We start from the raw sequence: 15,352 nt of genomic DNA on the forward strand, positions 1-15,352 counted from the left end.
CGCTTACGTTCCACGAGGAGGCATGCAGGAACACAACACTACAGTTGTTTGACCGGAAACGAGCTCACTAGATCGGCGAAAGATCGGCGAGATCACTAGATCGCTTTGCACAAACCATACTCACCAAAGAGCATTTCCAACACGAGGAAATCCCAAGACTTTGCTTTCGTTCGCGTCGAAAGCACTGCTCGCACCAGCATCGTTTGCTTCTTCGAGAGGCCGGCTCTTCGCAATCGGCTCGTACATGTAGGGAGTAACGCCGAACTCCTCAAAAAAACGCAGTCTCTCTAAATTTTCCATTACCGTCTCAGAAAAACAGCACCAACTACCTGGCACCGCGCTTCATGTGTAGCGGCAGCGGTCGGTTACTAGTGTTGACGTTACGAGGCGCCCGACCAATCACAGGCGGAAACGAGACGCGCGAGCTGGGCGTGTCCGCTGCTGCACCTTTCGTCGAAATAAAATATATTTGCGCTCTCTTTCGCTCAATTTCGATACGATATGCGAATTCGGAGGGTTGAAAACCATTACGTACACATGTTCACTCATTTTTTCTGGAAAACCTTTCAGCTTCCCTTTAACTCCTCATTCCTGCTAAGCCTCAGCTTAGAATAACAGTGAAAATGTTGCAGTAAGGTGACATTCGTGAAACGAATTCATTGAGAAATACACAACTGCTCTCACAGGCTGACTGTGCACTCAAAAACGCACGGTAACATCGCGCAGGGTGCTCCGTCCTCCTCGACGACATCAGAAACTCCAGCCATGACAACTCAAATCACTTTAGTACGTCACACAGAACCATAACCGCTACACGCAGTCAGAAATGGTCGCCCCGAGCATCGCAGCCCTCTACACATGTACACGGATTCGCAGGACGCCGTACGAGAAAGACTGATGCGCACGCGCTCGTAATCGCCACCCACGAAGAAGCAACAGTTAAGGGAATTGAGCTGCAGATCCATTGGACAACGAGTAATATGGGCGCAGGAGGGAATGAACGAGCGGATGCGTTCGTGCGGAGAGCCCGTTTATCTCCTCCCCCCCCCTCCCCATTTTCCATGCCCCGCTTCCGTTGCAGCCCGATTGGCGCAAGATGTAGAGGCTGTACGTCGATGCCGACCTGCAGCTCCGGCAGCAAAGAAAGCTTGCTCTGCAAGCGCTTCTGCCTGAACGTGGCCATGGCCCCCTGTCTCCCGGGCTTCCACGCCGGGAGCGCGCGGCACACCGCCATCTGCGCACCAGTACAGCAGCTGCGTCCAAAGCGCAATACCTTCATACGTCGTTCTACTCAACCTCTGCCACTTGTGATATAGCTGAGCCAACCACAGCACAACATCTGCTATGGACATGTCTGGGCCTATCCGTACTGTGAAGAAGCTGCCTTGCTGGGCTACGGAGCTCAGCCGTTGCAGTAAGCGAGCGAATCCTTCCCAGAGGGACCCTTGCCCATAGTAAAACGATATGCGGCAGCTGGCTGCACGAACTGTTGAGGTATAACATAACTCATTTCTTCTAGGCACGGCGCTGCAGGCCTCTATGAAGTTCCTTTTTATGAACGTATTCTCTCTCTCGAATAAGGTACAGTGTGAAAGGTTCGGAAGATCTCAGCTTGGTCTTTCAAATTCGGCGCGCAAGCGTTCGCACAGCAGCCATCTTACCTGCAAGGATTGCTCCGGCTGAAATGTGACGACTAAACCACTCGGTATACTGATAACGCATACGACATTGCTGCTGCCTTGCGAACTCAAACAAGCTTAGCGTCACTTAGATTACAATATTGCGTTGGATATGCGCTTCGTTTGCGTGATTAGACATAGGACGTTTCAGACAAGATGCTAACCTGCTCAGACACTCAGCCTTACTGCTACCACGAGCGAAAATTTGCGCGGATAAAGATATGCGATCTACGTGACACGCGAACTTTCGCGGAGGAGTGCAAACAAAGCACAGCTTCCTATTGCGAATAAAAAAGAGTACACGTAGTGAAGCATCGATCTTTAATAAAGGAAAGCAAAACACTGAACGTGTGCATGCAAGAAAGACTTGCGAGGAACCTCCATGCGATATGGGCAACAAATGGGAATTGTACATATCAGGAGAGTAGCCATATGTAAAGGAGTTTTGCCGCAGGCTTCCGCTAGCGTAGCAGGCAAACCTGTCGCTACGATTACGTTCGCGTCAGCACAACCTGCCGAAAGAGCGAACGGGTCCATTTTATCTCGAATTCTCAAGGTGCGGTTGTTCCGCTTCGACAGCGGAACGATAGTCGGGGCACTGCTAAATATTCCCGATATCTGCAGAGAATTGCAAATAGTTTTCGTTACGAAACCTGTATATTCAAAAGCAGGCGCGCCGCACGCTTTGTTTCCTGGCTGGAATACCCGCCCACGTACGCAGCCTATTACTACAAAGATTGTGAATGATAACCCTCAAACAAGACGAGTTAAATAATTAATTCGAGGCAGACACTGCGGACAATTCATGCTGAATAATCTATGTACGTGCATGCTTGTACATGCGAAATAAACGCTGAGAGCAAACGCAATATTGAGAACTATCTGTTTTCGTAGAGGCAACTGTTTTTTTTCCATATTCACCTCCCTTTTAGCGAGTTCATATACACTACCTGAGAAAGTGTGGTGACTCTTAATTCACCGGGCAGTACAAGAACTACCGAAAGCGAAGTTAAATGTTGGACAATGAGTCGCGCAGGGCAAAAGTACTTGCCCGGACTCCTTCGCTTGGTCTACGTTCAGCGGTATAGGAGGAAGTACGCAAAACAGCAGCTGCAGGTCAAGTATACAAATGGAAACCGCTAGGTGCGGAGAGATGCACAAATTCTTAAACAGTGCACGCGCGTTCTTAGTTAATAGCGAATAACCGCACCAAATTATCTATGAACATAAAATAAGTAAACAAGTCCCGCGGCCTTTCGGTGACCAGGGCTTCCGGTTCGCGAAGAACGTCAGCTCTACGCCCGGCCCTTGGGCGACGGCGCCCCTTTCTCCTCGGTCGCTCCCGTCTTCTTGGCGCTCTTCTCGGGCAAGGACTTGTCCCGCCGCGACGAAGCCGCCTTCTCGGCGGTCCCGGACTTCTCCCCCTGGGGCAACGACGTCGCCCTCTCACGCGGAGACGCCGACGCCTTGCGCGACTTCGCGTCCTTCTTCGCGCCCGCGGCGCCGACGCCCTGCTTTCTGGCGCCCTCGGACTCGACCGGCGGGCTGCCGGCGGTCGCTTTCTCCGGCCCGCTACGGGGACTGGCGACTTGGCCGGGCGCCGCGCCATGGCGCGCCTCCGCCTTCGGCTCCGACTTGCTGGCGCCTCCGCGAGAGCTGGCCGTTACGTTGCTCGTCTCGGTGCCGCACACAGACGCCGTCAGCCCCGCCTCATCCATGATGTCTGCCGAGAAACGCTCCGTCGAAGAGGGCGCTTGCTTGCTGCCGCGCTCGGCAGCCGCCTTGTCGAACACGTCCTTGATGATGGCCACCATGTACTGCGTGGCGACAGCAGCAGGGGAAGAGAAAAAGAGGCATTTATTACGACACATCACCTGACAGGTCGGCGTGAATAAAGATCGGTGTTGGGGAAGAGAAATGGGAGTAACCAACAAAAAGTGCGGCCGAAAATGGCGACGAACGAACTTGAACAGCGAAGACTCTTCGATGTATCGAATAATTTGATGAGTGCCTTTGCAGCATACCGCGCAGACGAGAAGGGCCCAGCCGACGGGCCAATAGAAGAACAGACATCGATAAGCGAACATAAATTGTGCGTATAAAGAATGGTATACCGTAATAAATGAAGCAAAAGGTGACTTCAAGGATCGTGCATGTGCTTTTGAGTCTGAAACGATGCTACGCGTACCACGAGCCTTAGAAACACGCTCATTTGTGCGAGTTGGTGCGGACTTAAATCCCGAAGACAGTGCGAACGAACGACTGCACAGAGAAGACAGACGAAATGTGTAAAGAAACACGCTTGTGTTCCCGTTTTTCGTTTCTCTTCTGTGTACTTTTTGTCCAAGCTAGGTTAGGGAAATGAACACGGTGAATCGCTCGTTGATTATGAAGGGGCTCAAAGGTGCTTGATGCTGCAGTTAACTTGTAATATGAACGAAAACGTTTGTCAGCTAGATATACAAAAAAGAGCGTCAAAAGTCGACAATAAATTCCCACGCACCTGCAACAGATCTCAAACACCATGTTTAGCTGAGGCTCGAATGATGCAAGACGTCACATGGATATGCAGAAGATTTTCTCAGCGTTAGAGACTGTAAAGGCTTCTCCGTCAGGTGAGGCGGTGTCCGCTCACTCTAGGCAAGTTGTTGGAATTTGGTAATTACCGAGTTTAGGATTTTGTTAGGCAATCTTTAAGGACCATCACTACGGGCAGCGCGAAACCCTAAGGACGGAGATAATGTCCACCTGGTTCTGGCCTGCCGTGATCGCTTGCCAGCGCCAACTTGCTTAATTTTCTGCTCCTTGACTCTGTGAAAGGACCCTATGCATCCGGAGCTCAAAAATTTTGTTTACGTGGTGGCAGCTGCGTAGCATTCTACAATGAACCTACGGCACCGCAAGAATGGATGGTTTCTATGTCCATGTCCTAGTGGCAGGTCTCTTTCTCTCTCTCTCTCACTGTGTAAGAGAAGGTAATCGCGAAGGCCATAGATTTGCTAACTGCACGCGCCGGAAGCGATTGCGAGGCTCGAAACACGTCATAGACGCCGCCGTTTTAGATAACTACCCATTTCCCGAAATGATGCCGCTATAGAGTGAAGTCACCGGCGTTTGATGGACGACTAAGTGGCTGTCATGTTTTCTCGCTCGCCTTCACTACCTTCTTCAGGGGCATTCTAGCTTGCAGCTCCATGTAGTGCTCTCGATGGCAAGCGCAAACCGTACAAAGATTCGGAAGAAACGTCTCAGAGGTGCCTCGGCTGTGCGCCTCGCATCATCCCGCCCGCGATGCCGACTCAGTGGAAGTTTCACGGGAGGATTAGGGGCACACAATGGGCGATACCCCTTCGCTTCACAACACGCACAGCCGGCGTTCGCCACTTAGGCGTTCTCGTCCTACTCTTGTCCGTAAATGAATCGACAGATTCCGCACAGGTGATGACGCGCGCATGTCCGTGCTGGTGTCACGACGTGCGATAACGGGACTGGAAGAGGCCGGTAATAAGCAATGGATTTTTTTTTCTACAGCGAAAGGCTGTATATGACTAAACTTCCGTAGTTTTTTCGGCGTCCGGCAACAGAAACAGACTTAGCGGTATCTAACAAGCCCATACAGAATGGGTTTCATTGTTTGCTTTGTGATCACGCACAGGTGCAGTGCGGCCGCGCAGATTTCAAAATGCTAAACAGGTTAGAACGCTCGCCAAGAAAATAGCGTGATTTCAAGGTTGTCGCAGCATATAAACAGGAGACATATCGGCGCTAAAAACAGCTGCGTTATCAATGGGGCGGACATGCATAGTTTGTACACCCGAAGAACAACATGCGTACGAGGAGCGCCGGAGGTACAGCAACGAGAATATAAACGGCGCCGGCGCGAAACGACCACCGACGACGGATGCTCCCTCGATGCTGAACGTAAACGACAATCGGAAGCCCGGGCAACCATTCCACTCTGTGAAGACGGAATGGCAGCGAAAGCGCTTTGCTTGTCGTTTGAGCGGTTTGACTGTCGTCAGCTTTCGCTGCCATTCCATCTTCACGGAGTAGAATGGTTGTCATTTTTTTCTTTGTTTACTCTATGGCTGCCCCACGGCGCCGCGCTGAGCTTCATGTTCACTAACGATGATCGTTACAGCATTGTGCATGTGTTCAAAATGTCTGAGTTGGTTTAAGAACCCCCTAAGGTATTTACTATCGCCGTTGCACTTGTTTCTTTCTAAGTTTCATCTTGACGTCTAGTCTGGCTAAATGATAATCGTTCAAAAATCTCTCGCAACCACCGGCTTTACCATCGTGCAGCAGAAGAGGGTTCGGGAGATGCTTACCGACAAGAACTTCTTCCAGGCCTCAACGGCTGCGGGCGTCATAATGCGCTCTTCCTTGGCCTGGAGGACGCCGACCACGCACTCGCCCATCAGTTCGAAGTGGTGCGGCGTGACTCCCTTGCGGCGCAGGTGTTCGGTCGCGTTGCGGCGCACCAGCACCTCGAAGGTGGCCGGGTCGGTGAGGTTCTCCACCATGGAGGTCAAGTGGTAGCCGACGGCGCAGCCATGAGCCCTGAACGCCGGGTCGTCCTTGAGCGTCGCCACGTGCTTGGAACGGAAGTTGCGGAACATTGGCAGGAGCTCGGGGTGCTTGACGAACAGCGAGAGGAACATGAGCACGCCGTACTCGCGGTTGTCGTTGCAGAAGGTGCGCCAAGTGCTCCTGATCAGGTTCTTCTGGTTCTCCGTCATGCCCGACGCCTCGTCCGGCAGCTCACCCGTCTTGCGCGACGCGTTGCCCATCTCTTCACCGATCCTCGGTAGGCGGCTGTGGCCCTAAATTGGTTCGAATGGAAGGCGACGTGGGCTAGAACGGGCGCGTGAGATCACGCTGCATCTTCTTCTTCTCCAGCATGAAGTTTTGAGGTCTGTGCTGGCATTCCAGCACATTCAAGGCGCTTTAGTATCTGCACAAAAAGGGGGGCTCATTTCCGTCGATAAATGCAAGGGTGGTAAACTGACGGGCAGGTCGAGTCAGTGCGCCTAATATTGTGTACACGTCACAAGCAATAGCCGTATTGCCTTGAAAATGCGGTGTCGCTATACCATACGGCCAGCAGGCTCACTGTGGCATGCGATCGGCGAGGAGACAGACATACAGACAAAGAACTTTATTAATGGTCCTGAGGAACCGGCGTTAGGGTACCTCCCTTTTCACGGAGTTCCCGTAGCCGTCGTGGGCCGCACCCACGTCGGGGTCGGAAGATCGTGGTCCTCCGCCCTGTCGCAGGCCCTCTGGACAGCCCGTAGTTGCTCTGAGAGGTCGCCACTCTTAAGGGCTGCCTCCCAGTCGGTTAGAGTGCTTAGCGATGAGCTGCGTAACGCAGGGCATTGCCAGAGCATATGGGATAAGGAGCAGTACGCCTCCCCACAGTCTGGACAGTGGGGAGGAGGAAGTGGCTGTCAGAATAAGAGGTAATAGTTGCCGTTGCCTATTAAACATGTGGCTCCTATCCTCTATGGGGGCTGGCCAGAAAAGGGCCAGACTAATCCAAGATATGTCTAAAATTAAAATTTCATAATTGCTACGGACAAAGTGCTATAGAAGGGGAAATTAAATGTTAAAATTAACGCAATAACAGCAGAAAGAGTCAAAATATTTGGAAAGTACACAAAGACATAAGAAAATATTCAATTTTGACATTGTATTCGGTTAGATTCCATAAGAAATTTATAGGCAATGGAGCAAACGTGCATGCGGCTGTATCCCAGAGTGGAGGCTCCAGACAAGCGAATAGCAAGTTCAGTAAAGTCCAGGCCAACTATTCGAAGCGGTAGTTCGTGCCCCTCTTGACCGAAGTCCGATGGGTAGCTGGGCAAGTCGGTACACCTGCATTACTACTTATAGCACTAACGAATCAATAGTTGATTCGCTAGCGCTGTAAGTAATAACACTCTTGAACGAACATCTTTCACGCCGACATGTGACTGAGTACGCACCGCATTTCGAAGAAACTCTATGACGCCGACTTGGAGTACCGGGTATCTGCCACTCGGTCTGTGCTGGTGTTCAATGAAACTGTTTGGCGCCAACTCGGGTCACTGGGCATGTGCCAGTAGGTGTGTGCCGCTCTTCAATGAACGTATTTGACGCTTACTTGTATAACTAGGCGTATGCCACTGAGAATGTACAGCTCTACAATGACGAAGACAAAAAAAAAAAAACCTTTAATTTATGTGACGCTGAGCGGTCTCGAACCCTCGTCATAAGGGCTCGATCCGCTCGGTTTTTCAACTATAGGAGCCAGACGCATTAGCACGCTGTGTCACAAATGCTTTTTTTTTTCTTTCTTTCATGGTATTTATTATAGTTGCATTCAACCAGACGTTCACCAGTTCTGCAAGTCAGAGAATGGAGGGCACAATAAAAGTCACACACAGAAAAGGCAGCGTTCATACTGTGAGTAGAAACGTTCTTGTAACTCTAGAAGGCTGACAAGGATAAGCACCTCACCAAAATAGGGTACCAGTCCGGTTGTACACCGAGTCCATCATAAACCTGCTTTAGGTGTAGTGTCATTTGGATGAAATTTGCCCTTGTAGGTACAACCGTTTCGGCGTTTCTGTCCATCATTCGCGTTTTCCACAAACTGTGCATTCCCATGACAAAAAACATATCGAAAGTGCACTATTATCAGAGGTTGGCAGCAGGTATCGCACAGTATGAGCGTTAATTTCAAAGTCTTTCTTTAGAGTCCGTTGGAGGACATCCCAAATTAGGATGGCGTCAGTGCAGCTAATAAAACAATGTTCAATTGTCTCTGGTACATCACAAAGGCGACAGTTAACAGAAGAGACAAAGATACCCTTTTTTTGTAGCCATGTTTTAACCGGTATGGTTTCACTATGAACTTTATAAAAGAAGGTTTTGCAGCAAGGGGATATATACATTTTGCGAACTCGCTTTAGCACACCGTGGCCTGGCAGTTTAATGTATATTGACCGGTAAAGTGGAGGCGGAAATAGCATGGATAGTAAGTCTTTGTACAACGTTTTGTGCGATACAGAATACAAGTATTCAGTGGAAAACCGAACTGTTAGGAAACGAACCGCCAAGTAAACTTTTTGCATGAACCCCCACAAGCATAAGCGCGAAGAAAAACTTGAAGAAACAACTAAATCAGGTAACGCATTAACAAGTGTGACTTGCATGTATGAACGAATTACAGGATGGGAAGTATCGCGAAAAAAGAAGAAACGAGACACTATCTGCCGCACATAAAGATGTACTAAGCCCAGCCCACCTTCACTAACAGGCCTAAAAATATTGTCTCGCCTCATGGGCTCAAAAGTTGAAGACCATACGAAGGTTGCAAAGATACGGTGAAAGCGTTGGATGTATAGCCTAGCACAATGGATAACTTGCAATACATAGAAAATTTTTGTTGCCAAGAACTTATTGCAGGCTTCGGCTTTCCCAAAAATAGAAAGCCGTTGTGGAACGAATGTCTGGGTGTAACTTTGCAGTACCGAAACCCGTTCTTTCTAATAGTGTGCGCTTAATTTATATGCGTCTAGCGGCACGCCAAGATACTTTGGCGGGACATCAGTCCACTTAACGCCTGCAAAGTGTTCTGGTGTATAGCACCATGAGCCAAACCATAAGCCTAAACTTTTTGAGGAGTTCATTCGCGCTCCTGATACGCTGCAAAATTCTTCTATTTTCGATACTACTTTTTCAACACTGGACTTATCCGTGCAGAAGAACGCTAGATCGTCTGCATAAGCTAAGACTTTAACTTCATTACCCAGTATATTGAAGCCATGGATGTGACTCAACTGAATTACGCTTAAGCATAGCGGTTCCAGGTAAAGGGCGAATAGTAGTGGGGACATCGGGCATCCTTGTTTTACTGATGAGCAAATAGAAATGGGTTCGGAGAGTTGGCCATTAATAACTAAACGAGTAGTACAACAGGTGTAGCAAAGCCTAACGCCTTTAAGCACAATGGAGCCAACATTGACATGCTCCAGAAGGGAAAATAAATTGGAGTGATTGACACGATCAAAAGCTTTAGCAAGGTCTACCTGGAGCATTGCAAGCTGCTCAATGGAACCATAACAGTATTGAAGAAGGGTACGGGCGATATGTATGTTGGTTTGAATTGATCGGCCCCTGATTCCACGCGTCCGATGGGAACCAATTAGAATTGACATCGCAAATTGCAATCTATTGGATAGAACTTTCGCAAAAATTTTGTAATCCACGTTTGACAATGTGATTGGTCGATAGCCTTCAACAGAACGCAGTTTCTCTTTATCTGAACTTTTGGGAATTAAAACTGTGTGGCTTTTGCAAAAAGACTGCGGAAGGGCGTCAACCTCTAAACTTGTAATAAAAATATCCAATAATATGGGGCTGATAATTGATTTGAAAGCTTTGTAAAATTCACTTGAAAGTCTATTGGGGCCGGGTGGTTTCGACAAAGGGAGCTGATCAATAGCTAGCTTAATTTCTTGGATCGTAAGGCTACCACTCATGACTGCACAGTCATCATCCTATAGCGGTTTTACAAGAGATACAAAACTCTCTAAAACTTTTGCATCGTGATCGTCCGGAGGGGCACTAAACAACATAGTGTAGAAAGTTTCGAACTGAGAAATTATGTCATTAGTATTTGTTAGAAGACTACCTTCGGAGTATATTTCCGGAATTACTTTGTAAATACCGTGACGTCGCTCGTCAAGTAAAGCTTGACGTGTTGGTTGCTCAGAATGCAGACCACGCCTGTTTCGAGATCGAATTCGCGCACCTCTGTAACGTAGTGCGTCATACTTTTGTAACTCACATTTAATGTTTTCTATGTCGACAATGTAAGTGCCTGGCATTTCGCATTCAATCTCATAAAGGCTACATAGGCTCTTAAGAAGCGTTTTTTCTTCATTCTTTCTATAGAATGATTTCACCGATCCAATTTCGATAGCCACTGTACGAACCTCTTGTTTAAAGAGTTCCCAAGCAGCAAATAATGGCAAGTCACTAGAAAGCGAATTGGTTAGAGCCATGCGCACGCGATTCATAAATTCCTGATCATTTAGGAGCTCAGAGTTAAGCTTCCAGAGTGCCCACTGTGGTCGGAAATTAGTTACAGATTTTTCACCAATGTTTGCGATAACCATACAATGATCAGAGAATGAAACGGGGATAGTAATGCAGGATAGTCCTCGAGAGAGGAGTGATGAAGAAACATAAATCCGATCAAGGCGGGCGTAGGAATGACCTTGAATTCTTGTATAAGAGCGAGCTCCCTGTCCCGACACTCCTACATCAACGAGCCCTGAATTTTCTATTAGGTTAGACAAAACTTCACCACTCCTGTCCCGCTGAGTGTTAATGCCGCTTCGATCGTTCGGATCACATACACAATTGAAATCTCCCAATAAAACAATGCAGCGATCACAGTCCAATAGACTAGACACAGTATCAAATAAAAGAGTTCGTTTTGCAGCGTCATTAAATGCATAGACGTTGACTATGCGCCATGGCACACCCTGCAACACAAAATCACAACATATATATCGACCATCAGTGTCCACAAGATAACTAAATGCTGAATAAAGTAGGCTCTTTTTCAGAAACAGGAAACAGCCCGCGGATAAACCAAGAGCGTGTGAAACGCAAACATTATACTCAGACAGAAAAGGTCGCAAAGCCCTTTCTGTCTCGTCGTCACTCTCAATCTTCGTCTCCTGCACGGCGACGAACTCGAGGCGCCTCCTAGACAAAAGCCGGCGAAGCTGCGCCTGTTTCTGCAAAGACCTAAGGCCTCGTACGTTCAATTTTGCGAATAGAAGTTGCTGGGACAGGGCCATGGTGACTACCAACTATTTGGACCTAATGATCTATGTGATCGGTCCTAAAGGGCAACGGTGAGGCTCCCTCCGAAACCCCACCTGGCCTTCTGGACCGTGATCGTCGGCACTTTCCTGAGTGTTTCGATGTTTTGCGGCGACGCGCTTTTCTTGTGGTACTGGTCGTCTCGCTGTCTGTGCTTGATTCCGATCTGTTAGTCGCACGGCGCTTCGGAACTGAAGTATCCGCGTTACTTCGTCTGTCCTCTGCCGGCTCAGCGCACGTGTCGAGATGCTTGGGTGCATCAGATGAGTCATCTCCGGCTCCCTCATTCGCTTGCTGGGCAGCAGCTGGCTCCGTGGTAGCGGGTGCTCCTTTGGGTTGTTGCTTCAGTTGGTCATCTTTCTCTTCGCTACTTTCTTTTTTCACGGGCAGTTCTGCGATGCCATTGTGACTGTCTTTAACAGGAAGAGGGGCCTTACTGGCACAGCGGGTCTCCGCAGAAGAGGGCACGTCTCCCGTCGCGTCAAGAACCTCCGTAATATCCATTATGTGTTCTTGCAAGCTTTCATCCGGAGGCTTTGTTCTGTGTCGTAACTTATCGGCGTATGTTACGACACGTTCTTCAGCTGTGTGGCCAAAGCGCTGGCAGGTTTCACAACATGGGGTTCTGCAGTTTCGACGAATGTGCCCCACCTTGTTACAGCGCAGACAAAGTGGGGGCCGGCCTGGAATTAATACGAGACTCTGCACTCCCCAAACAGGTAGTAGATGTGGAACGTCTCCCACGCTCACTCCATCGGCAAGAGTCAACACCACGTCCCGATTTAACGTACGCATTTGTTCCATCTCCGATACTCTCCAGCTTTCTGCTGATATAGACTTGACTTTTCCGTAAACCTGAAATCTCGAATGTAGTCATCTTCCAAACGCTCAGGAAGCCACAAAAGCTTCATTTTAACTTCCGTGGGCTCAGGATCAATGACGACGCAGCGTCTACCTTTTATGGATAATTCCCCGCATGCGACTAGCTTTGATTTTGTCATCCCTGATTTGCACGTTACCATCCACACGTGCGACATCTGAAATTGTCCGATGGAACTTATTTCTTTCAGGTCAATAACGTTCCGAAGGGCGTCTCTGAAGTCTTGGGCTCTGTACGGTCGACCACTTAAGTCAGCATGCAGGAAAACGGAGTCCACAACCAGCTTACCGGTAGGAAGACGGGGTAGCACAACACGGTAGTCATTGCTGCTGGCTGAAGCCTGAGCAGCACCTCGGCCAGGGGCCGATAAATCCTTTGAAGCGGAGAACATGAGAAAAGCGACCGTTCGGAACGCCGTCTTCTCCTGTGTCACAAATGCACGGGCTTCGTGCCGCTTTTCAACGAACGCCTTTCACGCCAACGCTTTAGCGAGCTGCGTTGCAAGCAGCACACTGAGCATGTGCTGCTCTTCAATGAGCCTCTCGCCGACTTTGGTCACAGTGCATGTGCCACTGAGCGTGCGGAAAGCAAGGGAACTGTTATCGGCGTGCACAGGCACCGGTGCCCCACGCTTCTCCTCTCGAAGGCTACGCGCAGGACTCCTCGGCAGTGCCCCGCGTTTTGCACGCACCGGTGAGCCATGTATCTCGGAGGCCATGCCCAGGCTTCGCGGCGACGGCGTTAGATGGCGCCGAGTGTTCTTAAACAAGTGCAAAGAGGAGTCCCGCTACGGTACACGCCTCATACATGAATGTAGTTTCGACGGTGGCAATACGTTGTGTCGCTATAGTGATTCAATGCTAACGCACTGTCGACAGTTATCGTGAGGTGGGTTCTGCCGCAACTTTGGTGGCCATCGTTTTGAACGTAATTATCATGTCAGAGAAGAGGAGTAGCCGGCACCACCTACAGGCACCAATATCTCCTTAAATTCAGTTAATAAGAAAAAGACGATATAGCAGGGGCCGGGGCGCTGCGATCAAACTGTATTCGGTCTTTGTGAAACACGCTTATATGCAAATAGCAAAGCCCAATCAGAATCCCCTGAACATGTCAATTACCCGCCGTGGTTGCTCAGTGGCTATGGTGTTGGGCTGCTGCGCACGAGGTCGCGGAATCGAATCCCGGCCACGGCGGCCGCATTTCGATGGGGGCGAAATGTGAAAACACCCGTGTACTTAGATTTAAGTGCACGTTAAAGAACCCCGGGTGGTCGAAATTTCCGGAGTCCCCCACTACGGCGTGCCTCATAATCAGAAAGTGGTTTTGGCACGTAAAACCCCATAATTTCATTTTTGAACATGTCAATCATACATTTGGAACATCGCAAACGTATTAACAGAGTAAACACGTTTCTATTTTACTGATATTTAGAGTCTGCGCATCAGGCCCACGTCACGTGCTTGCATGAACTCCTCTCTGCACGCACACGTCGAATATTTCTTTTTGTTTCCCGCGCTGCATTCTTAACACAAATCCACGAGAGAAGCGTGGCCATAGTTGAAGGATCGCACCGCCAGGTTACGCTCGAGGAACGAAGTAGTTGCTTCGGAAGGAAGATAGCAGAGAAACAGGAAAAATAGTCGTGTGGATTAGAAAGCAAGTAAGGGTCGCCGATATCCTCCTTGACGTTAAGTGGTATCCTCGTTGACATTGAAGAAATCTAGCTGGACAGATCATGCAATGCGTATAACTTGGGCTCTCGTGCCGTTACAGAATGGGTGTCAAGGGCAGGGAAGTGCATTCGATGAGGCGCAGAATTAGGTGCTGCGATGAAATTCGAAAATTTTCATGAGATGGGGTCAGGTGGTGCAAGGCGGGGAAAATTGGAGATTTATCAGAGAGGCCGTCGTCCTGCAAGGGAAATAAATAAGCAGATGTTGGTGACTTAACTATGTGATTCTCGCCCATTCGTATTGCTCCCTGTTCCTTTATAACCCTACAATGAGTAAATGGCTACAACATACTATAGCCCATGTTAGCGTCTGGTTTTCCTCACAAATAAATTTCTTACTCCCTTTTTCTGTCTGTCTATAAAGGCCACGTGTAGACGCGATTCGATAAACGCCTTGAAGCTGGGAACCTAGCTTTTTCTCTCTGCCTCCCACATCCTTGGCATGGAAAATAAAGGCATTATTATTATTATTATTATTATTATTATTATTATTATTATTATTATTATTATTATTATTATTATTATTATTATTAAATATTTTCATCCCTGGGCTATTTAAAGCACTTTTAACGGACAGTTAAGCATAAAGGTGGCGCGCTCGTTCTTCCGACAACTGAACCGAGCGAGTTCTTTTTTCGTTCACAGGAGAAAATCCAGCTTTCGTGGACACTAAAGCCCTTTGATAATTTGAAAGTAGCGACACTCTCCTTCTCACGGCGCTTTCCTCCTCGATTCTCCTCGCCCGCTGGCTGCGCACGGCGCGCTATTCCTCCTGGGCTCCCGCGGACGGGCCGCAGGATTCTGTGGAGGCGTGTTATTTTGGGTCAGTTGCGCGCCCAAGTGGGGTTGAAAATTTTTAGGAATGCTAATAATAGCATCGATAATCCTGGAGGCAATGTTTATGAGGAGGTTGGTTTCTTTCTTAAAGCCGTGTGAACGGGGTATACCGATGTAAAGGGAGCTTTGAGGCGAGTTCTATACTCCAGACAATTTTTCTGCAACATGATCAGATGCTTTACTTCGTGCGTCTGATCTAGTATTGTGTGTGACACATCCCCTTGTGTGTGGCTTATTAAGCGAAAGCCTTAGACCTCTGTTCCAACGTCCCGTTGTGAGCTACAGAAAATATCAGGGGACCGAAGGAGGGCGGGAAGCGAACCAAAGCATGTG

General features: G+C 48.8%; 1 protein-coding gene and 1 pseudogene across 1 annotated transcript; both read right to left on the reverse strand.

Annotated features, from left to right (window-relative positions):
* Positions 1–2,004: 2,004 nt before the first annotated feature.
* On the reverse strand, positions 2,005–6,593 carry LOC126524569 (uncharacterized). Its single transcript, XM_050172874.2, has 2 exons — positions 6,011–6,593; positions 2,005–3,496 (listed from the first exon to the last, which is right to left on the reverse strand). The coding sequence occupies exons 1-2, from the start codon at positions 6,470–6,472 to the stop codon at positions 2,975–2,977; spliced, it is 984 nt and encodes a 327-aa protein (XP_050028831.1). The 5' UTR covers positions 6,473–6,593; the 3' UTR covers positions 2,005–2,974.
* A 36-nt stretch (positions 6,594–6,629) lies between these two features.
* LOC140216569 (uncharacterized) lies at positions 6,630–12,853 on the reverse strand (annotated as a pseudogene).
* Positions 12,854–15,352: the final 2,499 nt, after the last annotated feature.

This window comes from Dermacentor andersoni, chromosome 3 (assembly GCF_023375885.2).
Source record: "Dermacentor andersoni chromosome 3, qqDerAnde1_hic_scaffold, whole genome shotgun sequence".
In the NCBI taxonomy this organism is placed as follows: Eukaryota; Metazoa; Arthropoda; class Arachnida; order Ixodida; family Ixodidae; genus Dermacentor; species Dermacentor andersoni.